We start from the raw sequence: 25,277 nt of genomic DNA, 5'->3' as shown, positions 1-25,277 counted from the left end.
AGGGCATGGGTTAGGATGTGACGTTGCTGTGTCTCGCATGGGAGAGTCCAGGTTTCTTCCTCTACTTCGCTACATGTTTTGGGGCGCAAGACCCCATGGCTGTTCTAGAGGCTGATGATCAGGGCCGGCTCCAGGCACCAGCGTTCCAAGCAGGAGCTTGAGGCGGCAGCTTGAAAGGGGTGGCTGTTTTTCTGCAGCGGCAGCAAATCGGCAGCAGCTTCTCTCTTTTGCCGTCCACGGCGGCAGTTTTTTTCACTGCTTGGGGCGGCAAAAACGTTAGAGCTGGCCCTGCTGATGATGATGATCAGTCCCAGGGGGACCATGGCATGATCCAGTGGATAAGTCAGCGGATTATGACTTAGGACACCTGGATTCTGGTCCCCTGGCTCTGCCACTGAGCCACCCTCTCTGTGCCTCCATTTTCCTGTCCCACCCTGTGTCTCCAGCAAAATGGGGCCTTGATCTTGCTTGAGGCTTGCCTCTGCTCTTCCCTTTGACTCCAGCAACATAGAGTGTTCTGGCTATCCGTGCTGGAACTGTACTTCCTCTGTTCCAGCACTTTACAGGGCTGCTCCCCTCTTGTTGCACAACCCCCTGTGCTCCATCCCAATCAAGGAAACTATGGCAACCTTCAAGAGCACAGCAACCTTTAGTTACCTCTGGTGCATGCAGGTTGAGTAAGGAAGGTCGCCACCTACTGAATCCTCAGCAGGCTTCATGCAGTGCTTTTCCCTTGAATATCCCCCATCCAAGAGCCAGCCAGGTCTTGGCCCAAGTCACCATGTAGAGTCTGTTGAGTTTGCACCTGGAGATTCTACAGGGCAGCCCCCAAAATGGGCAGTCTTTTCACCTCTCCTGCACTTTGCTTAGATCTCACCTCCTGCTGATTGTGAGATGTTCACTACACAGGGACAACGTTTCAAGGAACACTTGAAGTTTTTACCTGAATAGTATTTAACTATCCTGGGCTGTGTAACCAGAGAATTATGACTTTGTGGAGAACTTTCTACTGCTGCAAGCCAAATTAGAGATCATTTTCATAAGTACATTGGACGAGATAAATGATAATCTGCATGACAGGCATTTGGCATGGATTCTTTCCCCAAGTGTACCTCAGAACTTGGCACTGCTGCGTTCTGAAAATATTATTTCTGGTTATCCCAAGATAATTGACAGTGAAACATGTGAGCCTTTGCTACAGTTAATGCTGTAACTGCATTCATCTTGAAAGCTTGGACTGTGCCTTTTCTGGGCTTGAAATGCAACATCCAGCCTTGCTCTAATTCATTGATTCTCCATCTCTTTTCAAATCTCATGTTAAATGTTTGCCCACTACCCTCTGCCCCACCTCCTTACCTCTGTCTCCGAATTATTTTACCCCTCTGCAAATGTCTGGAATGTTGAGTTTAGTCCCCTTATAGTGCCAATGTGACTTGTACCGTAGCTTCTGCCTTTCATTAGTTAGCAGCACAACACCACCCTGAAGCAAAGTGGTCATCATGGCCAATTGGCTTTGAGAGGCCACCAACTGGCACCAATGGGCTCACCTGACTGGCCTATTAGGCAAACACCCATCCATGGCATCTGTTCACTTGGGTGAGAACTGAGCACCCTTTGCGCTTTTAGTTGAGACTAGAACTAAACAGAACTCTGATCGTGAACGCGTCTGTTCCACAGGAGGGGATAGTGGTTTCACCATCGTCTTAAAAGATTTTATCCACCAGTTGTTGGGGTCAGCCCCTACCTGCTATTTTATTAAGATTCCATTCTCCCAGTATGCTGTAGGGAGACCAGCAGCTGAGTCAATGGAGGCAGTCCTTGTGAATTATCCTAAGTCCATCACCTGCCATCAAAACAGTGGCTCTCTCTGAATGAGAACATACATCCTTGCCAGAAGCGTGTGCCATGATGTTAGATGGCTGAGCCAGGACTTGGACAACCTAGAGAGACCTGCAAAGTGTAGGGAGCTCACCTTAATGTTTCATTGAGCCTGCTTTTGGGGAAACCTCATTGCTTTAAATTCAGTGAGGCTGGACTCTCGTAGGCATCAGGAAATTCATCAGCAGAGCTATAAGGGCAGGATGCATAAAGTGGAAGGAGACTCGGAGAGCATAGCAGAAACTAAAGAATAAATTCTTATCTGTCCTACTTTACTTACAGACTTCATCATGGTGCTTTACCTTCTGCGGCTTGTTCCCTACAGCATCGTGCAAGATTCCCCTTCTTGTTTTGTATCTCCTTGAGATATCAGTAGCCTTTTTGCAGCATTCTCCTCTCCTATAACATCTTTCCTGAAGGATCTCAAAGCACAAACACAGATGAATTCAGCCTCATAACAGTCAGGTATTATTATTAGAACTGGTTGAACATGGGAATTTTTATCATCAAAACTTTTTTAATTTTTGGATTTTTTTGACCAGCTCTGGTTAATATACCAAATAGGTAAACTGAGCCATGGAGAAGCTAAGGAACATGCAAAGTGGAAAACCAGGGTGTCCAGCGCTTCTGTATTCCACGTGCTCATTCTAACCATTAAGTTACTACCTCCGTTTCCTTCACTTATTCACATGTGAGCTTTGAAAGTCAAAGGATAATATTTAGCACTTAAAGCACACTACTCTTTCAGAGCTCCCAGACTGCTCTGCAAAGACACTTGTTCCAAACGTTCTGTTAAAGCAGGAGGGTGTGGGATGGAGAGAAGGAAAAGAAGAACACAGGATCTCATTCAGGAAATGCAAGATTGTGCAGATCTAAATGGAAAAAAAATCTCTCTCAGCAGAAGATTTGGGGGATTCTGATGAAGAAAAAAATGCAATAAAGCTTAGATTGGCTTGTGACTAAAATGGGAAAACCTACCTATCCGTAGGAAAGGAGTGATTAGATGATCCCAGTAGGAATGTGATTTCCTTTTGCCACCCCTGTTTTTCTAGTCTGTGTGGTTGCTATTTATCATTATTATTTATATAGCACACAGTGTGCTAGGCATTCTCAGGGCATGTAGGGAGACAGGTCCCTGCCCTGAGGATCATCTGATATAAATAGACATTACAAAGATAAAGCAGAGGGGGGAGAGACAGCACAGAATACAATAAGGATAATTAATCATAATGCTTTGCAGTTGTAATGCCACTTTTCATTGAGGATCTCAGATCACATTGCAAACACTAGCATGTTAAGACTTGCATCCCCCTCCCCTTTGAAGCAGCTAAGTATGACTATCTCCCAGTTACACAGCACTAGCGGAGAGTTGTTTAAGTAACATGCTGGGGCTAGAACCAGAAACCCTGGGCACCTAGCCTGCCTCCTATGAGCATTAGACCATGCACGCGCTTAAACATGAGCAACACTTTTCCTGTAATGATTTTTTGGTAAATGCTAAGCAAAGCATGTAGTCTTCATTTAACTCATTAGTATCTTGGGAGAGGTAATGGCCTGTGACTCTGCTGACTAAAACCGAGACTACATCAAGTGGATTAAATACATTTGGTTAACCATTTGTTTGCTGTTATAGTTTTCACATGAAGAGAAAGAGACTGAAACACGTCGTGTTGATGGAAAGTGATATGATTTGAAGTTTCTTCGTGTATTAAAACAGAAACCCGATTTGCATCTTTTAAGTCTCTTTTCTAACCTATTTGGGCATCTGGCAAGCAGGATATATATATTAACTGCTAATACGCTGTGAATGCAGGTTTCACATGCAAAATTAGGTGCTTTCATTGACACTAAAATGATGAAATTTATTTTTCTTTTAAAGCATAAACTATGCACCCTTACTTCTGTTTTCGTTACCTGCTAAGGCATTGCAGCTGAAAGAGGCTGTTTTTGAAACAAGCGATGAACCTGAACCACGGCACAGATGGCATTTATCTTACAAACACTCCCCTTCCCCCACACCCCTCCAGTACTATGGTGGGACTCATGGTGAGACACCCACTCACTGCAGTGCAGTGGACAGGGCAATGAACTGTGATTCAAAGAGCCCCACACAGGTTCTATTCCTTGTCCTACCACTACACCTACTGTGTGATATTGGACACATCATTTCGTCTCTCTGGGCATCACTTTCGCTGCCTGTCCAAGGTGTTGAATAGTACCTTTTGTGACAAAGTTCCTTCTCTGCCTTTGTGGGTCTTGCGCTTATGGGTGGATTTTCTCGCCTCAGAGGTTCATGGCAGCCCTCAGTTTGGCCACATTGGTGGCTCAAATCTGCCATTCACTCTGTTAGCCTCATCACTGGCCAGCATAGGGAAAAGGAAGAAGAACAATCCCCGCAGTCTCTGCTGATCCACCTAGTGGATCGGGGAACAGGCCAGAGACCTGCCCCTCTGGTGGAACCCACAGTCCAGTTCAACTCCTCCAGTATCAAGTAAGGAGTTGGGGGGAAGGAGGGAACCGGGGCCCGCCCTCTGCTCCGGGTTCCAGCCAGGGCCCTGTGGATTGCAGCTGTCTACAGTGGCTCCTGTAACAGCTGCGTGACAGCTACAACTCCCTGGGCTACTTCCCCATGGCCTCCTCCCAACACCTTCTTTATCCTCACCACAGGACCTTCCTCCTGATGTCTGATTAATGCTTGTACTTCTCAGTCTTCCAGTAGTACACCTTCTCACTCTCAGCTTCTTGCGCCTCTTGCTCCCAGCTCCTTGCACGCACCACAAACTGAAGTGAGCTCCTTTTTAAACCCAGGTGCGCTGATTAGCCTGCCTTAATTGATTCTAGCAGCTTCTTGATTGGCTGCAGGTGTTCTAATCAGCCTGTCTCCCTTAATTGGTTCCAGAAAGTTCCTGATTGTTCTGGAACCTTCCCTGTTACCTTACCCAGGGAAAAGGGATCTACTTAACCTGGGGCTAATATATCTGCCTTCTATCCTAATGATAGTTGCTTGAACTTCATTGAGGAAAATTGCTCATTGAGGAACATTGCTGACTTTGGTCGGAAGGCTCATGCTGTTGGTGACATTTCTGGTGTCCTCTTCAAGGTTGTCAAAGTAGCCAATGTTTCTCTCTTAGCCTTGTACAAAGGCAAGAAAGAGAGACCACAATCATAAATTCCTGTCATGCCATCTAGGCTACTAATAAACTTCAGTTTGATTTTTAAAAAAAAAAATCACTCTCCTGTAGCCATCTGGCCTGACCCTGTCACACTTTCAAAAGCGCTGGGAGATTTTTTTGGATGAAAAGTGCTATACAAGAGCTAAGTTTTATTCTCTCATTATGTTTTAAGGCTGTTTCAGGAAGTGTAAATTTTGAGCCATTAGAGCATCCTGGAATGAGCGCAAAGTGGCTGGCCATTATGCCTTTGGGGTGCCATTCACTCATGGCTAGCTTTCTACAGCAGCCCTGTTCCAGCTTCACTGGAATTGCACTAGGTTTACACCAGTGCCACTGAGGTTACAGTCTGGCCTATCATCTCTCCAGGCAAAGGATCCACAACTTCACCAGGGCCCAAAAACGTCTAGTCCCGATGACAACAGGGGGCTCAAAAGCATCAGCAGCACCTCTTCTATGTCAGATAGCCCCGTGGCCAAGCCAGAGAGTCTGTGGGGATCGAAAGATGGCTGTGGTGTCCCCTCTAAAATACAGACTTTGATCTCCTAGCCACCGGGGCAGTAAAGCTAAATTAATTAATGTTTTGATGCCAGTCACTGGACATGTAGGTTGTTAGGGAAGAGGAGCAGTTGGAGTTTCACAAGAAGTCATCATTTGGCCTGGAGAATCTTTATTACTGGGGATGCTGTGAGAAGGAAAGAACCCAGCTTGACTCTCAGAGCCCAGAGAAGTTTGCAGGGGAGGCAGTTTGAACAGACTAAAATTCACCTCAGTCAGTCAGAAAACAACACTGAGACAATGAAAATGGAACCTCCATTCTTACAGAGTAGAACAAGTGCTTTAAACCCATACCATAAGGTGTCACTGATGTATTAGTATTATGGGTTTATTTGTATTATGGTAGTGCCTAGAAGCTCCAGCCAAGATCAGGGCCTCATTGTGCTAGCTACTGTACATACATATAGTAAGAAAAGTAAGTGAAAAGCCAAGTGCAGCTTTTATTTTGAGCTTTATAGGAGCGTAGTTTAAACTGGCAATAATTCCCAAGAGAACAAGGCAACATTACTATTGCAAACAGCTTTTGGTTCTTGGTATTTGGTTTTATTAGGAATTTGGTCCTAAAAAGCATAGTCAATATCCTCTTATCCTTGAATGTCATAAATCGGACCTGAAGGAGAGCTCTGTGTAAGCTCAAAAGCCTGTCTCTCTCACCAACAGAATTTGGGCCCATAAAAGATATTATCTCTCCCGCTATGTCTCTCTATGAAAGTGGAAGGTATCATGTAGCACAGTCACATTCGGTGCACAGAACAGGTGCTACATATAAATATTATCCAACCTTTATATCATGCAGCAGAAACAATCCAACGCTTCCTGATGCAAAACATTAGCACAAACATGAGGACTAGTGATAATTTATTTAGTTTGTTTGAATGTAATGGAATGCACAGAATTCAAGGACAAAATAGCTATGCTCATTTATTACCATTTTTGAAAATTACTACAACACTTAGCCCTAGGATCTCAATAATGCTTTACGGAGATTGATTAATTAACACCCCTGTATCAGTGCAATATTACTGAACCGATTTTGGAGAGAAGTTAAGGTACCAGTTACTGATCCAATTGAATGTAATAGCAAAACTTCCATTTACCCCTAAACATGGGGCTCAAATTTTTTTCCAAAACTATGAGCCTATCTAGGGCTCTTAAGTCCCTATTTAGACACCTAAGTAAGTGACCTAATTTTCAAAAGCTTTGAGTTCCCAACAGCTCATTACTGATCTGAGGTCACTTAATTTAGGAGCATAACTTTAAGGCTCAGTTTTTGGCAAATCTTCGCCAGAATGCCCTCCCTGTTGAGCCGTGCCCCGAGAGAATAACACACAAACAAGGGCACATCTGATAAAATTGAAAGGCAGCACAGTTAAAAGCGATAAAAGAAAATGTGTATTTCATACAATATTGAGTTAGCCTCATTATAGAACTGTGGAACTACTTGCCACAAGAGATCATTGAGACCAAGAGTTTATCAGGATTGGAAAAAGGACTGGAAATGTATATGGATATCAAGAACTTCCTGAATTATATTATATTATATTATATTATATTATATTTATATTTTATATTATAAGTTTTGTCATGGATATAAACTCTCCCACTTCATGAGCCAACATCTAACAATTGTAGATCAGGAGGAAATTTTTCCTGTGGGTAAATTATTCCATTACTGCTGGAGAGAAGCTAGTAGATTAGACAAACCACTGGCTGCATCCAATGTGGCTGTTCCTATGTTTCTACCCATTCTTCATCCAGATAGTTTCTAAAGACTCCCCACTTGAATTACTTGTGTGCCAAGAATAAACCCAGGAGTTCTGACATCCTAGTGACTTGTCACAGCCTCTAGACAAGTCCACCTGGAAGAACCTGTCTGTGCTTGTGCAATTGTAACATTTCAACAGTTGCTAAACCAGGGATTAGAACTTTTTTTTTCCAGTTAGTCTTGTCTGGAGGAAGGGTTAGTTGGTTTCCATTTCATATCCCTTTTTCTTGAGGAACTCTTCTCTTGAGGGATGTGTCATCTCATTGCATCATCTTGCTTGAAAACCTGCAGCTAGTTTGGATGACCAGTACTCTCAGTCATACTGGATTGGCTTTGCGCACTGTGACAGGGTGTACCTGGCCTTTTCTGCTTCAGGAGGCCCCACAGTCCTCCTAGGAAAGGAGCAGAGAAGATGGATCCTCAAGGTTGCCCAGCGAGGCTTCACAGAAGCAGCCAATCAGAGTCCAGCATGCTCAGATAAATGGACCTCCAGGGCCTTAGCAGGTCATTTCCTGGCTAGAACCAGAGGGGTAGGGAAGGGTGCTTCACTCTGGCCACCAGAGCTTGAGGGATAAACAGCAGGGCCGTCCTTACCCATACGCAAAGCATGCAGCTGTGTAGGGCACCAGGAAATTTGGGGCACCAAACTTCCTGGTGCCCTGTGCAGTCTCGTGCTGCTCCAGCCCCTGCTCCGGCTCTTCCCCAGGGCCCCCACCTCTTCCCCGCCCCTGATCCGCCCCAGCGCCGGTACCATTCCCCTGAACTCTGCAGCTGGGCTGGGCCTGCACTCACCAGCAGCAGGAGTGCAGCAACCCAGCCTCAGCCGTGCCACCGGTGAGTGCTGGGGGATGGTTCCCTGCTGCCCCCCAAGCCAGCTCCCCCCCAGCCTGGGGCCCTACACACACACCCCGCCGGGGGGTTGCGTAGGGCCCCAGAATTGCTAGGGGCGGCCCTGATTTCCAGACTTTGTTTCTGGCTGCGTTTACTTGAGCTGTGTTAGAATGAAGAGAGAGACCCTCAGAACTTTGACCCTGAGATAAGGGTGAAGCTAAAAGTGACTGGGTGGGAAAAGGCCCAGGAAAGAAGCAGCAACTAACTGAAATCAAGCCATGCCTAGCTGCTGTTTATAGGGACCTGGGTTGAGTAGTGGGGTCTGTTTATAGGGTCCCTGGAGTAGTGGGAGCACCTGAGTTCCACTACCAGCCACAGTGGCATAACCCCCAAGAAGGGCACTGGGCTTATTTGAGAGCCTGAACAAAGGACTGAATTTAAAGGGCCCAGAGCCAGGGCTGAAGACCCTAGCGGGGGCAACAGGACTTTTAATTTACTGGTCTCTGTACTACCCCAGAAGTAATTCAGTTGGACTTTGTGACTTAACTGGAAGGCCACGCCATGGAAGACCACCAATGTCAGCTGGCAGCCTACAGGGGATTCTGGGGGTGAGAAAAGGCATGCAATACCACACCCAACTACTAGGAGGCATTCCGGAGGAGTGTTCTGATTACATATACCACTAAGTAAAAAGCCCTTGATAGGGTCGTCAACTGTTGAACTAACTAGTGATGATTTATGTGGTCAGAAAGTGCTGTGTGTGTGTCTGTGGAGTAGAAGGGAGCTGAAAACTTTATGCAGCTGAACAAGAAGGATAAATGAAAGGGAAAGTAAATACCAGCAAGAGATGTTTCTGGCAGCCTTTCAGTTCCAAATTGGGCTAATTCTACCTTTTGAAAAGAAGATATTTTCCATGTTTCTTTAGTTGAGCACACGTAATTGAAGTTATTTTCTCTCTGAGAGAAGGAACCTCTTATACATCATTTGCAAAGGAATAAGAAAAATGAACATGTACAGTGTACCCTGAATGATGGTCTATTTATTAGCTCATAATTTTTGGATGTCTGCTGATTTTGCATGGTGTTTTTTTACCCGTTTGGGTGGAACTTTGAGTAGGGGGATGGAGGGTGTTGGATAACGAACTGGATTAAATCCAAAGTACCCTGCACTGTGTAGTTGGTAAATCCAAGATAGATGCTTCTCATTGAGGGCTTGAGTGCCAAAGAAAAAGGAAAGAAAAGCTGAAGCTAACTATTGAAATGAAACCTTGACTTATGGTACCAAATAATTGCATACTGATTCCACACAATTGCTCCTCTTCACCTGGCTTTTTAGGAACTGAACTTTAATGAGGAAGATGAGCCAGATTTTGTTGCAGAATGTTGAGGGTGGCACAGATGTTAGTCACTTCCTTTTGTTTATAGCATAAAGATATTTCCTACTGCAGAGTGAGAGACCAATTGAAACTTAACCCTTGGAATGCTGCTGTTTTCCATTGTGTCAAGTTAACCAAGTGCTTCGGAGAATGTATATACTTGTGTGTACGTGAATGCATAGCAGTGTAGGACTATTACAACAGTTCTTACTGTGCTACTCACCGAGGCCGCTTGGTACTTCCCAGCAGCAGTGAGGAGAGATCCTCCTGCTCTTGAAGCATGGTCCTCTACTACTTGAGCTAAAGAAGAATTATGTGTAGCTGTGGCGGTATTGAGGTCTATAAGAGTGCTTAGCCTTCTCCAGGGGACGGCTTCTTTCCATTTTGATTGGTCAGTTTTCTAATCTTTGTGATTGGGGTTGGTGAAACAAATGAAGCCATGGGAACCAGGATTCCTGCCCTGCAATTCTGCATAGACTACAGACCCCTATATATATATATATATATATATATATATATATATATATATATATATATATATACATATATATATATATTTTTACCTCCTGACTCAAGGCAGGAGGAAGGAGATAGTTCTGCTGAAACAGACCCTACAGATCAGACTGTAGGATGCATCATGTATTTCTTTTCCCCTTTCTCACCAAATGTACCAGCCTTGACTATAGGCATGAAAACATGCTTTTCTGGATGCTCATGCACTGAGCAGTGCAATGGGGGAAAAGGTTCTGCTTAGCTCTTCTTAAACATTGGGCATTCATATGTAGTGTCTATAGGAAAAATAAATAAATAATGCTCTGAGCGTGATCATCGGCATTTGTTGTTGATTATTTCACTAGACACTGTCTGAGGACTGTGGCTGGCTGATGCAGAAATGTGTTGTTTGGGCAGAGTATTGCAGCAGCATTTCCAAACCTCCCCATTTATTGCAGCTAAAAGACAATGTGGTGAGTGTCTGCCTCCGAACTCTGACAAACGTGGACAAGCTTGAACCTGTGGCAGTTCAGTATGTTCCCCTCGGGGCAAACCTTGTCCCTGTTTGTTAGGTGTGAAGGGCCCTGTCCTCAAAGGAGTTGATCTGGGGGTGTGGAGATGAGAGAAGCCAATGCTGGGGACATGGGGGGGTCATAGATTCTAAGGCCAGAAGGGACATCTACTCTGACCTCCTGCATAGCAGAGGCCAAGAACTTACCCACCCTGCCCACTGAGTCCTTCAGAGCCCAGCTCCCAACAGCTGCCTGCAGCTGACATTATGGTGACCAGATAGCAATTGTGAAAAAATGGGACGGGGTGGACGGTAATAGTCACCTATATAAGAAAAAGTTCCCAAAAAACAGGACTGTCCCTATAAAAACGGGACATCTGGTCACCCTAGCTGACATGCAACAGGGACTTGGAGGGGGGGATGGATTGGAGGCACTGTGTGCATCTGATGACCATTTTGTGCACTATGGGGCACAAGAAAGACAATCTCCTTCAGCTATGAGGACCCGCTGTGGAGATCCTTAGCATGGGGTCTCAGTAGCCAGACTGCAAGCTGATGTGAAGTGACTTGTTAGCATTCTAACACAGAAGGAGGAAAGATGGGTTTGGGGGGGAGGCACTGGCCTTGTCTACACCGTGCCACAGCACGGACAGTGAGGGTATGAATTGCATTAACGTAGTCCTCTTTCAAGCAGGACTATGTTAATGCAAACCAGGTACCTTTTAGTTTGCACCAGCAGCATCCACACCAAGCAGTTAGATTGCAACTCTTCAGTGTACTCTGTTATTCACACTCATAGTTTGCACTGTCTGTGACTCACAAGCTCTGGGTTCAATTCCCACCTCTGCCATAGACTCGCTGGTTGTGTCATTGAGTCCCTTTGCCTTAATTCCCTGTCCATAAATCGATGCTTTCTCCATCTTGTCTATTTACACAGTAAGGCCTTCAGCGAGGCAGCTGTCTCTTAATCTGTGTATATAGACTGCCTGGTGCAGTGGGGGCCTTCATTGTGAGTGGGGCTTTTAGGCATCTTTAAGAAGCAGTAAGAAAAGGAGTACTTGTGGCACCTTAGAGACTAACAAATTTATTTGAGCATAAGCTTTCGTGAGCTACAGCTCACTTCATCGGATGCATTCAGTGGAAAATACAGTGGGGAGATGATTTATATACACAGAGAACATGAAACAATGGGTGTTATCATACACACTGTAATGAGAGTGATACACACGTACGGTATGTGTGATAACACTCATTGTTTCATGTTCTCTGCATATATAAATCATCTCCCCACTGTATTTTCCACTGAATGCATCCGATGAAGTGAGCTGTAGCTCACGAAAGCTTATGCTCAAATAAATGTGTTAGTCTCTAAGGTGCCACAAGTACTCCTTTTCTTTTTTGCGAATACAGACTAACACGGCTGCTACTCTGAAACCTTTAAGAAGCAGTGTATTAAAAGGGAAGCCATCAGCCTCTCAGAAGCTGCACTGCCTAGTCTACACAAAAAGCACGGGAGAACTAACTAAAAATCAGAACTATTGTTTGGTCGTTCTTTTTTTCAGCATGGAAACAAGAACACCCACCATTGATAGAATAATATGTTAAGAGGTTTGGTTGCCTGATTGATTTCCAGAGCTAATAAATCCTTGGCTATGCTCATTGTATTCAAATATATGCTCAAGTGCGATGCATGATCTGCTCTTAGGAAGGAGAGAATGCTGGGGGGTAAAAATTCTACCCAGATTAAATGCTTTAAATTTGGCAGCTCTAATTGTTTTATTAATAAGCCTTTTATAGGGGTACATTATTTATTATTACCGGACTTTTTAAAAAATTTCATTAAAATATTGGCCATTGGCTTCTGGGTCAAGTGCCAGTTCTAAAACTCTTGCTCATGTGAGTTTCTTTTCTCCATGGACAGTCCCACTGAGGGGTGTCTCACTTATGGGCAATGTTCTCCCTTGGACAGAGATCCGGTGCAAAGCTTATGCACCATTTAATCCCCCATAAGCCCCTAGGGTGAAACTTATACTGGCCCTTTGTACAGGGGTGAGTGTTATCCTAGGGTCAGTGGTTAGCTCTACCTTTGCCATTCCACCTATGTTACAACAGGAAAAAGTTTTGGAACACCCTTCCCAATCATGCATAAATATAGGAAAGGTGACTATGACCCCTGAAACCTGCTCACAACTCACAGGCCAGGAACTCATGCCCTAAATGCGACCGGGTTGGGATCTCAGAGGATTTTTGTTGTTGGAAGTGGATGGCAGTTCCATGGAACCTCACTTTCAGTTCTGCCAGTAGCCTCACAGGGGAAGTATCCTTACCAGGTAAAGGTCTCAGCAGGAATCCTACTTCATTTGAATTAAAGGTGACCTGCAAAGAAGAATAAAATATAGGTGCTTGGGCCAGTGCCCCTCTTGACCTCTTCAGGATGGATAGAGAAGGCTTTTGTTGGTTGGTTTTCTCCTCCCCACCCTCACGCTTATTTTTGACATTAGGAATTCAGGACTTGTCTACCCTGAAGTCTCTTTGATGCCTGAAATGATGATATCAAGGGGAAGGAAACTGAGCATTTGAGAATGGAAGGGATGTTTAGCCAAACGGTTTAAAGCTCTTGGTTTTTGACTGTTAAGACATCTTTACCTTCAATGACTAACTAATATTCTGGATAAAATACACAACTGTTAAAGATTCATTGACACCCTTTCAATTAGGCATTGAGAGTTCACAATCATCCGAGGGTGCTAAAGGAGTTGGCAGATGTGATTGCAGAGCCATTGGCCATTATCTTTGAAAACTCATGGCAATCGGGGGAGGTCCCAGATGACTGGAAGAAGGCTAATGTAGTGCCCATCTTTAAAAAAGGGAAGAAGGAGGATTCAGGAAACTACAGGCCAGTCAGCCTCACCTCAGTCCCTGGAAAAATCATGGAGCAGGTCTTCAAGGAATCAATTTTGAAGCACTTAGAGGAGAGGAAAGTGATCAGGAACAGTCAGCATGGATTCAACAAAGGCAAGTCATGCCTGACTAACCTAATTGCCTTCTATGATGAGATAACTGGCTCTGTGGATGAGGGGAAAGCAGTGGACGGGTTATTCCTTGACTTTAGCAAAGCTTTTGATATGGTCTCCCACAGTATTCTTGCCAGCAAGTTAAAGAAGTATGGGCTGGATGAATAGACTGTAAGGTGGATAAAAAGCTGGCTAGATCATCGGGCTCAACGGGCAGTGATCAATGACTCCATGTCTAGTTGGCAGCCGTTATCAAGCGGAGTGCCCCAAGGGTCACTCCTGGGGCCGGTTTTGTTCAATATCTTCATTAATGATCTGGAGGATGGCGTGGATTGCACTCTCAGCATGTTTTCAGATGACACTAAACTGGATGGAGTGGTAGATACGCTGGAGGGTAGGGATAGGATATAGAGGGACTTAGACAAATTAGAGGATTGGGCCAAAAGAAATCTGATGAGGTTCAACAAGGACAAGTGCAGAGTCCTGCACTTAGGATGAAAGAATCCCATGCACTGCTACAAACTAGGGATCAGTTCTGCGGAAAAGGACCTAGGGGTTACAGTGGATGAGAAGCTGGATATGAGTCAACGGTGTGCCCTTGTTGCCAAGAAGGCTAACGGCATTTTAGGCTGTGTAAGTAGAAGAATTGCCAACAGATCGAGGGACGTGATCGTTCCCCTCTATTGGACATTGGTGAGGCCTCATCTGGAGTACTGGGTCCAGTTTTGGGCCCCACACTACAAGAAGAATGTGGAAAAATTGGAAAGGGTACAGCGGAGAGCAACAAAAATTATTAGGGGGCTGGAGCACATGACTTATGAAGAGAAGCTGAGGAAACTGGGATTATTTAGTCTGCAGAAGAGAAGAGTAAGAGGGGATTTGATAGCTGCTTTCAACTACCTGAAAGGGGGTTCCAAAGAGGATGGATCAAGACTGTTCTCAGTGGTAGCAGATGACAGAACAAGGAGTAATGGTCTCAAGTTGCAGTGGGGGAGGTTTAGGTTGGATATTAGGAAAAACTTTTTCACTAGGAGGGTGGTGAAGCACTGGAATGGGTTACCTAGGGAGGTGGTGGAGTCTCCTTCCTTTGAGGTTTTTAAGGTCAGGCTTGACAAAGCCCTGGCTGGGATGATTTAGTTGGGGATTGGTCCTGCTTTGAGCAGGGGGTTGGACTAGATGACCTCCTGAGGTCCCTTCCAACCCTGATATCTATGATTTGTCATAAAGAAGCAAAAAAGAAAAAAAAGGCCCAGTTTTTTAATAATACATCCTTAAAAGGGTTCACCATCAGGCAGAGGCAGCTCTGTGGAGCTGAGAAGCTATTTCAAACATGTACACTGAAAGGCATTAATTCTCAGCAGCGTGGAAGGATCAAAACCAGACTTTTCAAGAAAAATGGGATAGTGATATTGAAGGGAGATATAACAGGGGAAATAGCTCCTGACTAGAACTGGTCAATTATGTATTTTATTCTCTCCAAAATAATGAACATTTTTTGTTCAGATTGACAGTTTTCCCTGGAATTGTGAGAATTTGGTCAATACACCCAGAACCAATTTTTGGTTGTTGATTCTGGTTGTTGAAAACTAAAAAAAATCAGTTTTTTGAGGGGGGTGGGAGGTATAAAAACTGAAACACATTGACAGATACAAATTATCTCATGAAAATGAATACATAGTGAGAAATCGACTTTTTGCTGTGGGGGGACTGATCAAAAGTCTTCCAGCATCTGTCGTCCTGCTATAGAATAGGAAGGTCAACCTCCATTATCCATTAGTAATGTCTGAGAAGATTGTTTCAAACTTTCATTCCAATGGTATCTCACTTGCTTAAAAGAAGAAAATATCCAATTTAGGCAGTGACCTTTACTGGGGAGATTGTAGGAGCACGGAAGGTCCTGGAGGATCTGCCCACATTTTCAAAACATGGGAACAGGTGAAGCTGATGACAGAATGTACCCTACCTAGTGACTCCTTGTCTGTTTCTGAGACTGCCAATAGGAATTGGTTTATTCTTGTTATACAACTGAATTTCTCAACTCCTGGTTGCAACTAGAGGCTTCACAGGTTACTTGTTGGAAATAGACTTTCAGCCCAGTGTAGTGGCATGGTATACAAAAGCATGGGACATATCTGTAATGGAAAAATTGATACACCTGATTTGAACAGAAGAGGGATCAAACTTATAAATTTGGCTTCCTTTTTTTTTTTTTAAGACTGAGAACAGTCATCAGTGGTAAAACCAAAAGATCAGTGATGCTTTTCTGAGTTCTTGTCTCTCTCAGATTTGGAGTATAGCATCTCAGTAGAATGAGGCTGATGGAGATGTTATCACAGAACACAATTCTAAGAACTCCTCCACCTGACTGATGTCAAGTACAGAATTTCCCGCTTACTTGAAAAGAAAGAGCTGGTGTGTTTAGACAGGTCAGTGGGGGTGCTGTTGTACTTGGTTAACAAGTGGTTCGAAAGATTCATCAGGTCAGTTGTATGATTTTTTGCAGTCTCTGTAAGTTAAATGTTTATCACCAGGGTGACCAATATGTTGTTCTCCAGCGATGTAACCCATTGATCCACATTTAAATGAGTATACGGTATAGGAAAAGGCATGTGCGTGAGATAGCCTGTGCTGATATTTGCCTCTAGAGTAATGATCCTAAGGTATAGATCTGAAATGAAATCCTAGATGAAAGCAGCAATTAACCAAATAAGTCACCCTGACTTTAACCATACTTTATTCCATAAACAAGTTCATTCTTGCATACAGGTTATTCAAGAAAATTGTATATGCCTGGAAATCTTATCTCAGCATCTTTTAATTCTGTAATGACCCTTGTGCTGAATTACACACACCGTACTTAACTGCTTCTAAGATCCTCCCAGGGTACATTGATGCACTAGAATACTTCCCTGTTTCTCAAGATGTCTCCATATTTTTGTTGTTTTCTTAAGACAACTCACTGGAAAACATAGCAGATACTGCACACCAGCTCTTAACACATGAAGGCCAAGAGGTCTCATTTCTAAGCACACGTTAAAATGTTTGCATTGCTAGATCTAAGATCTGTGAGCCAAATTCTGGTGCCCTTCATATGAATGGCAAAACTTCCTTTGATCAGGACTTGGCTCTGTGGAAGCCATACTAAAGAGAAAATATATCTAGTCCCTGGAGACTAGCTCTCCTAGTCTATCCCTTCCACCAAATGCAAGACTGTTCCCTCTGGCATCTTCTCTGGGTCTGTGTCCAGTCTAGTTTTAAGTGGTTCAAGCCAACGGGCCTTCCACCACTTCCCTAGGAAGACAATTCTAAAACCTCCGACACCTTTCTTATTAGGAAATGCTTATATTTGATTATCCTTAGCATAATTCCTTCTTTCTTTCTTATTTCAAGTCTGTCCAAAGGTCTGCTAGCCTGTCTAATTACTGGGTACATACATCCCTTCTAGTAATACCTACTCATCTCATTCTGATGGAAATTGTTTAGAGTTTTGAGCCATCTATTTTCATTTCATTAAATAGGATGTTCATTTGTCCAAACCCACTGGGTCCCAGGAGAAGAAAAATAAGACTCACGAGCGAGCTTGAAAGCCAAACAGCCAATAGAGTGAATTTTCTTTACCTTTCTATCTTACATCGGGCATGTGCAGCGTTGGTGGACACTTTAATGCTGATTTGAAACTTCATGAGCAGCATGTGTCTTCCCTTCTGCAGAGTGGGTACCCTGCCTCTGGCTCGGCGTCAGACGCTCCTTTGTTCAGACCCGAGGATGAGCTGGAACATCTGACCAAGAAGATGCTATACGACATGGAGAATCCGCCCTCTGATGACTACTTCGGTAAGTGTCGTGTCACGTTGAATAAATCTACCCAGTGCCTTTTGATCTACTTACCACGCTCTGTAATGGGGAGACTTGACAGCCGCACTGGTAATGCAGTGGCATTAGTAATGATGGATTTGTTTGGTATGCTTGAGCATGTAGTGTAATTGTTCATAGGGAACCCTCTGTAGTTTCAATATAAATCTGATGCTCTATAACTGTATTTTTAAACTCTCACCAGTGATTAAGTTCAATGTTTCAGTGTCTGGTTCTTTCTGATACCATCAGTCTGCAACCTCTTTAGCTATTGGGTCAAATTCAGCCTTGGTGTAAGTTGGTGTAATATCATAGGGCCTGATTCTGATTTCACTTACATTGGTGTAAGCAAGAACAATTCCACTTGGCCCAATGGACTTCAGTGGAAATATGCCAAGGTTGATTATAGCTTCTTATAACCATTGGTCCTGTTTTGAGCAGGGGGTTGGACTAGATGACCTCCTGAGGTCCCTTCTAACCCTTGTATTCTGTGATTCTATGAACCATGTCATCTTGTTTGTCTGAAAGAGGCAAGGCACTTATTCCCTTTTTAAAGGTATTTAATTGTGGTATCTCATGCCTCTGTATAAAATACAAGTTAGTGTGAGCTTCGGATTATGTGGTGAAGTCAAGCAACTCAGTCATTCTTGAGATTTCCCACTATCTGCACTTCAATTTCTCATAAGCTTGGCAGATAGATTTGTCAGGGAAACACAGTGGTATGAAATGGAGCTTGAGTTTTGCTTGGCACTTATAGTTGTGAAGCTGAAATATTTATGTCTTGCAGGCTAATGCTGCATCACTAGATGACTGCTTTCAGAGTATGATTTTTGAAAGAGGGGGCTGTATGGCTCAGGGGAATGGGATATAAAACCCTTCAACTTTAGGTCATTGATAAGACCATCGATTGGAAACAGCTGCCATTTGCCACCCAGTGGCTGTTTAGCTTACATGAAATTAAATGAGTGAACTGGTTCTAGCACCCAGTGTAGGTGCCCAAATCACCAAACCAGTCAGAAATTGCCAGCCATGTTATCCTCAGCAATAAGGTCAAAGACTGAATGGCCGTGGAGCAAGCTAGGAGACCAGCAATCTGCAAAAACCCAAGTCTTAGCTCAGGCAGATGACATACAAGCTGGGCACTGAACAATCTACGGATCACACTTAATTATCAGGTCACCGGGATTGACTAGTGCATCCAACCTGAGGACTCCAGTCTCAGTTTTCTTTTAAACATCATTTACCAGAAGGAGAGAGGTGATTAGCATGTGCCCTGCTGTTTTGTAGACTTCCTCCTCAGTTCTGCGCAACCTCTTGTGCGCCATACAGGACTTTGGAGAAACTATCCAGAGCTAACTGTGCATCTATCAAAAAAAAAGTGTGTGTGTGGGGGGTGGGAACCCAGCCTGGAACAGAACCACATGGGATGATAAAACCAGATACCCAGACAGTCCTTGAACAAGTCACTTCAAAAAAAAATTCCAAACTTGCATCCAGGTTGAGCTAGACTTTCATGTACAAAAGAGGCATTTTGACATGTCCATGAAGGGAGGGAGCTCACTCTACTGCTGCTTGTGCTGTATCCATTCTGTGGATAAAAACGGAAAGCCACCCTCCAGGGCTATCAGTCCAGCACCTTTCACCAGCATTAAACCCATTTGGAAAAAAATTAAGGATGGAAGCGGGGGGGGAAGGGTTTGGACTTTGCATGGTTAACTGTCTGAACCAATCTTTCTGCCTTTGTAGCCAGGCTGCATTTATTTAGTATAGTACCACAGACCATACAAGCTAAAGATTCATATGGCACATTGATCAAATAATCAGAAAAAAGGACAAGTGGGCAGAGACATTGACTCTGATTTGCATTAAATATCTTCTGCCTGAGGTCTAAATGCCATGGTAATTGTAGCATACCAGATAGCTGTCAACTAATCACTTTATTAGTTTGAATTGAGAAAACTGGATCTCAGCATATTAAAAGTTGGTTAACTGAGGAATACAATTAACCTTGCTGGAAAGCTTCAAGGTGTTATATTAAGTCATGAAAATGATTTGTCCAAATAATTATATTTGAACTGTCATGCTGGAGAAAGGTCATTTTACTTGATCCGTCAGCACTCAGGGTCGTCTCTTTAACAGCTCTCCTCCTGCTAGTCAGTTTCTCTTTTCACGTCTCTGGTTTCAATCAAGTCATTTGGTTTCCGGATGCTATGTCGGCACAGCCGATGTTCCTAGAAAAGGAAGTGGAATAGGGATCAGTAAAGTTCTGTCTACTCTTAGCTCTGGAAGTATCGGCTAGACCCCCTACAAGGCTAGAGGATGAGTTCAGAGGCAGGGAAGCCTGCAGCTCCATCAGCTCTGTTTTCACCAGTACACATCGTTGTAGCTTCGCTTTATGGAAATTACTGTAGACAATTTCACATACAAGAGAATAGCTTTAGCCAATAAACATTTTAAAAGAAATCACCCAAGCACATACAATTGAAGGCAAGGGATAGTTCACATGCATTCCTTGAGAGGCAAGGACGAGGAACAGCAACAGTTAGACAGGAGAAGCAAGATAATGATTTGTCTTCTATTGTATATCTCGGGCTCCTATCTGCTTGTGACATAATCACGGAGATACCCTCAGGGTTCTTGTTGACTATAGATATATCATCATCCTGAGCAATAAAGACCAAATTCTCATATGGAAATTGTCACGATATAAACGCTATCACGCCTGCACAATGTTGGATAGTCTTCTATCTTCCATATGATTCATTATTAATTATCTGTATTACCTTAGTGCCTAGGAGCCCTAGTCATGGACACAGAACAAAAGCACAGTCCCTCATATGGCCCAATTACCATAGTATCTGAGTGTCTCACAATCTCGAATTTATATGTTCTCTCAACGCCACTGTGAGGAAGGACAGTGTTGTTTCCCACATCCATTCAATGGGGGACGAGGGGGGGGTCTGCGGCACAGAGAGGCTAAATGACTTTCCCAAGGTCACAATGGAAGTCTGTGGCAGAGCAGGGACTTAAAACTGGATCTTCCAAGTCCTACGCTGATGCCTTAATCATTTGTTCAGCTAATGATCTCTAATAAATTACCTTTTATTATATTCCTTTACATTAAGAAGGATCTCCAAGTATTGTATGGACTGTTCATGTAGAGATCCTTTCAGTGGTTCACCTCTGAAACGTTGCCCTCCCTTCAGTGGCATCTGGTATATTCCTGCAAGTGGATGGTTTGATTTGGTGAAGGGTAAACTCCTCATGTTGAAGCTAGAGTGGAAATTGCAGCTAAGTTGGTACTTGGCCAGCACATGTGGCTTAACGCCCCATCTCCTGCCAAAAGTCTCATGGGGCCTTTAATGGCTACAAGTGATGTGGACCTCAGCTTTATGTCTCATCTAATGAAGGCACCTCCAGCAACACAACAGCCTATGTCACCACGCGGGCAATGATGATTAAGATAGAAAAAGTGCCATCAGGACCCCTGTCCACTGACTCACTGTTGGTTCCTCAACTCCTGTTATTGGGACCAACTAGCTCCAACTCTTGTGAGCAACAGAGGACTCACAGGTCATGCACAGCTGGCTTGCAACAAAATGTCCTGACTGGCCAGAGTAACCAACAGAACCAGCACTTTAGTCCCCCGGCTGCTCAGTGTTTACACCCTCAAGTGGGATCACTCCTGTTACCAGCCTCACTCCAGTCCTACTCTTGCTCTGTTCCTGCTTTACTCTGGCCCTGCTCAATTCCTGATTCCAGTTCCAACCCTTGGCTCTGACTCCTGGTTCCTGACCCTGGCTCTGACCACTATGCATCGCCACCCACTGCAGGCCCAGCTGCCCTCTGCTCTGACCACTAGCCCCAGCCACCCTGACTGTGTGTGTGAAAGTATGAAAGAAAATAAAGAAAGGTCAGATTTTGGTCCAGCTGACTTGACTGCTGCTCCCCCTTTATATTCTGCTAGTGCCTTTTGGCAAGCAGTTGCTGTATACAAGAGGCCAGTCATTTTTTACAATGCTTATTTTGAGCTTGTTTTAACTGCAGACTATTTGATGAGTCAAAGCCCGGTGCCATTTGTCTCGTTAAAACAAGGAGAGGTGATGTGACCAAGCAGCCCCTCAGGACAAGGCATCTTGATAGGGAAAGTGCAGTCGCAGAGGGCTGCGGGTGGTGGTTGCCGTGCATCTTGCAGCTGACCCTAAATAACCATCTGGAGTGTGTGTGCAAGCGAGGGGGCAGTTTGTTCGGTGCTGTGCAGACAAGCTGCCTTTTCCAAGGAGCTCGCAGTTGTCCCCCGGTGTGCGGGAGAGGCACATATGGGGCTGTTGGTTCCTCAGAGAGAGCGTTGGAAGGGATTTTATTAAAGAAGTTTTTTCTTCTGTCTTTCCAGAGGTCTGGTCCTCCTCTCAGCAGTGAAACCCCATTGATATGGGGAAATTACTTCAGATTTACTCCATTGTAAATGAAAGGAGAGCTCCCGCCATGAGCATGCAAATCATCCCACTGCCCTTCTCCGTGGCACTTCATCTGCTCATGCTGTTTATTCCTTTCTTGGCTGTTGTAATCCTCCAATTGTAGCTATATAGATTATTGTTGTTATGGCATCTTGCAGGGTGTGTCTCATGGTAACAAGGGAGCACTGGGCTCACTATAGATCTGCCCATCTACTGCACAGATAACCCAGGAAGGCCACTGGTTGTCTTCGGTTGCAGCTCATCAGTGCAAGAAAGGGTACAATTTTTATCTTGAGTTTTTCTGAGGCACAGCCACTTGGTTTACAGACTAGCACAGCTGCAGACGAGCGATCTGAAACAAAATTACCACCTTAAGTTCCAACTCCAGAATTGTTATTGTGGGTGATAAAATCCCATCTGAACAGCATGACTTTTTGTTTTTAGCTCCCTGGTTAAGTTTGAATCTCTGGCAGTCAGCAAAATCTTATTTTCACTTTGTAAATGGAGCTGATTTGATAATGAAGTCACTTAAAAGAGAGTAAGTGCAGAGCACTGGGCTATCATTTTTACAGAGAACTTTCCTGACTACTCCGTGCTGTAACGCAAAGGTGGATTGCAGATCATGAATTGAAGTGATTTGTGTCTTGACTCTGAATAAATGAAAGACTATGGTTTTCTGGTGTCTGCTAAGAAGAATGAAATGCTATGGTGAAATATCAGAAAATGTTACTATGATACGTTTGATCACAGAAACCCTCTTCGGACTGTTAACTGGTGTGCTGAGACTACCTCTGAGCCCATTTTCTCTGCAGTTTGGGCCTCCAGAAGTCTGCCTTGTTGAGCCAGATATGCCAGCCTGCTGCAACACAGACCCAGGGTCTGAACCACGCACCCCAAAGTTGCAGACTTAACTGAAAACAGCTTAAGAAGTGGTCCTGTCTCCAGCACCCAGACACCCAGCCCCAAATGAATCTGTTTTACTCTGTATAAAGCTTATACAGGGTAAACTCATAAATTGTCCACCCTCTATAACACTGATTGAGAGATATGCACAGCTGTTTGCTCCTTCAGGTATTAATTACTTACTCTGGGTTAATTAATAAGCAAAAGTGATTTTATTAAGTATAAAAAGTAGGATTTAAGTGGTTCCAAGTAATAACAGACAGAACAAAGTAAGTTATCAAGCAAAATAAAACAAAACACGGAAGTCTAAGCCTAATACATGAAGAAACTGATTACCAATAAAATCTCACCCTCAGAGATGTTCCAATAAGCTTCTTTCACAGACTAGACTCCTTTCTAGCCTGGGCCCAATACTTTCCCCTGGTACAGTGCTTGTTACAGTTCAGGTGGTAGCTAGATTTCTCATGACTGCAGCCTCCTTTGTTCTGTTCCACCCCCTTGTATAGCTTTGGCACAAGGTGGGAATCTTTTGTCTCTGAGTCCCTCACCCCTCCTTCTAAATGGAAGAGCACAAGGTTTAAGATGGTTTCCAGTACTACATGACATGGTCACATATTCTGTGAGACCCAAGCCTTCATTCTTCCTGGCCTGACTCACAGGAGGGCTTGCAAGTAAACAGAGCCATTTACAACCAATTGTCCTAGTTGATGAGAGCCACCAAGACTCCAAACCACCCTGAATGGCCCACACTTTGCATAATTACAGTAGGACCTCTCAGAGTTATATTTCATATTTCTAGTTTCAGATACAAGAATGCATCCGATGAAGTGAGCTGTAGCTCACGAAAGCTTATGCTCAAATAAATTTGTTAGTCTCTAAGGTGCCACAAGTACTCCTTTTCTTTTTAAGAATGATACATTTATACAAATAGGATGATCACACTCAGTAGATTATAAACTTTATAATGATACCTTGCAAGAGACCTTTTGCATGAAGCATATTCCAGTTACATTATATTCACACTCATTACCATATTTTCATAAAATCATATGGAGTGCAACATCACAGTTACAACAACCTGCAGTGACCTCCCTACTGTGTATTTAAAGATCAACATATTCATTTAAAAACTTCCTACACTGGGATGATGATTGATTATTGATGCAGTAGTGTGATGTTATCTGATTAAAATATGGCCATATAGATCATTGTGGCAACACAGTTATATATTTTCAACAAATCTTGTACAAAATGTGGCATGTAAGATGTCATGGAAAGGTTATGATTTGCTGGTTATGATTATGCTATCTGTATGCATGTATCATTTTTGTATTTGAAGTTACGAGTATTGGCTCTATACCTAGATTTCAAATGTTTGCTCCTGGGGTAACACCCACAAGGTAATTAGCTAGCACATCTTGGAGGAACTGTTCAAATTAAATGGCTCATCAAGAAACATTTAACTGACAATGGACGATGGGAGACACCCATCTACACTGAATGGACTGTCCTGCAAAGGTCCTGTCTGGGGTCTGAGTCATGATTTCCTGCTGCATAAGCAAAATTATGCATGGACATGTGACTTGCCCATGTGATTTCAAACCCCATCTTGTCACTTGTGATTTTTCCACTAGCTGTGCTGAGGGCTTTGTTTGAAACAATGAGTTTCCTTCCACATGGCAGAAGCTATAAAAGGCCCTGGAAACACCTCCATTTTGCCTCTCCTGCACCAGCCTCTGGACTATGGATTTATACTAATGGGAGCATTCTAACCAAGGGTCTGAGGTCCTTCCAATGATTTGGAAGCAGCCAGAGACTTGACTTAAGCCAGAAGTTTATTCCATCACTGCTACAAGCCTAAACCAAGAACTTTGCAATTACTGTATGTATTTGATTCCTTTAACCAATTTTAACTCTCACCTAGCTTTCTTTCTTTTTTATAAATAAACCTTTAGATTTTAGACACTAAGGGATTGGCATCAGCATGATTATTGGATCAGATCTGAGTTGTATATTGACCTGGGTGTGTGGCTGGTCCTTTGGGATCAAATGAATCTTTTATTTGAGGAGATTGGTTTTAAAGAACCACTCATCTCTAAGTTTAGTGTTTTGGGGGTGATACAAGGAATGGAATGCCTAAGGAAACTGCTTTTATGACTTCTTGTTAGCCAGTGTGGTGAAACAGAAGTTTTACTTTTGTTACTGGTTCGGTATATCTCATGGGAGAATAACCTCCAGTTTTGGGGTGTATCCGCCCTATTTCTTAGCAGTTTGTCCTGAATTTGGTATTCTCAGTTGTGACCCACAAAGGCATGGTGACAGGTGGTAATGGCCAAAATGTGCTAGATGCTGTGAAAACACATAGGAAGACAGTCCCTTCACTGAAGAGACTGCAAGTTACGAAGAGAATGATTCAACCCTCAAAAAAAAATGTCCCCCACCCCCAAATCAATATCTTCTGGATGCAAACA

At 43.6% G+C, this 25,277-nt stretch overlaps 1 protein-coding gene across 6 annotated transcripts in view; it reads left to right on the top strand.

The window, feature by feature from the left end:
• Window positions 1-25,277, top strand: part of LOC119861738 (LIM domain containing preferred translocation partner in lipoma) — a 523,166-nt gene that overhangs the window by 417,227 nt on the left and 80,662 nt on the right. For all 6 annotated transcript variants that reach the window (XM_043491737.1, XM_038417228.2, XM_043491736.1 and 3 more), the window contains one exon: window positions 17,305-17,428. In XM_043491737.1, coding sequence (XP_043347672.1) covers window positions 17,305-17,428 — 124 coding nt within the window. The remainder of the gene's footprint in view (window positions 1-17,304; window positions 17,429-25,277) is intronic.

The sequence above is a fragment of the Dermochelys coriacea genome, chromosome 9, assembly GCF_009764565.3.
Source record: "Dermochelys coriacea isolate rDerCor1 chromosome 9, rDerCor1.pri.v4, whole genome shotgun sequence".
NCBI classification, from domain to species: domain Eukaryota; kingdom Metazoa; phylum Chordata; order Testudines; family Dermochelyidae; genus Dermochelys; species Dermochelys coriacea.
This window is presented reverse-complemented; position numbering and strand designations above follow the sequence as displayed.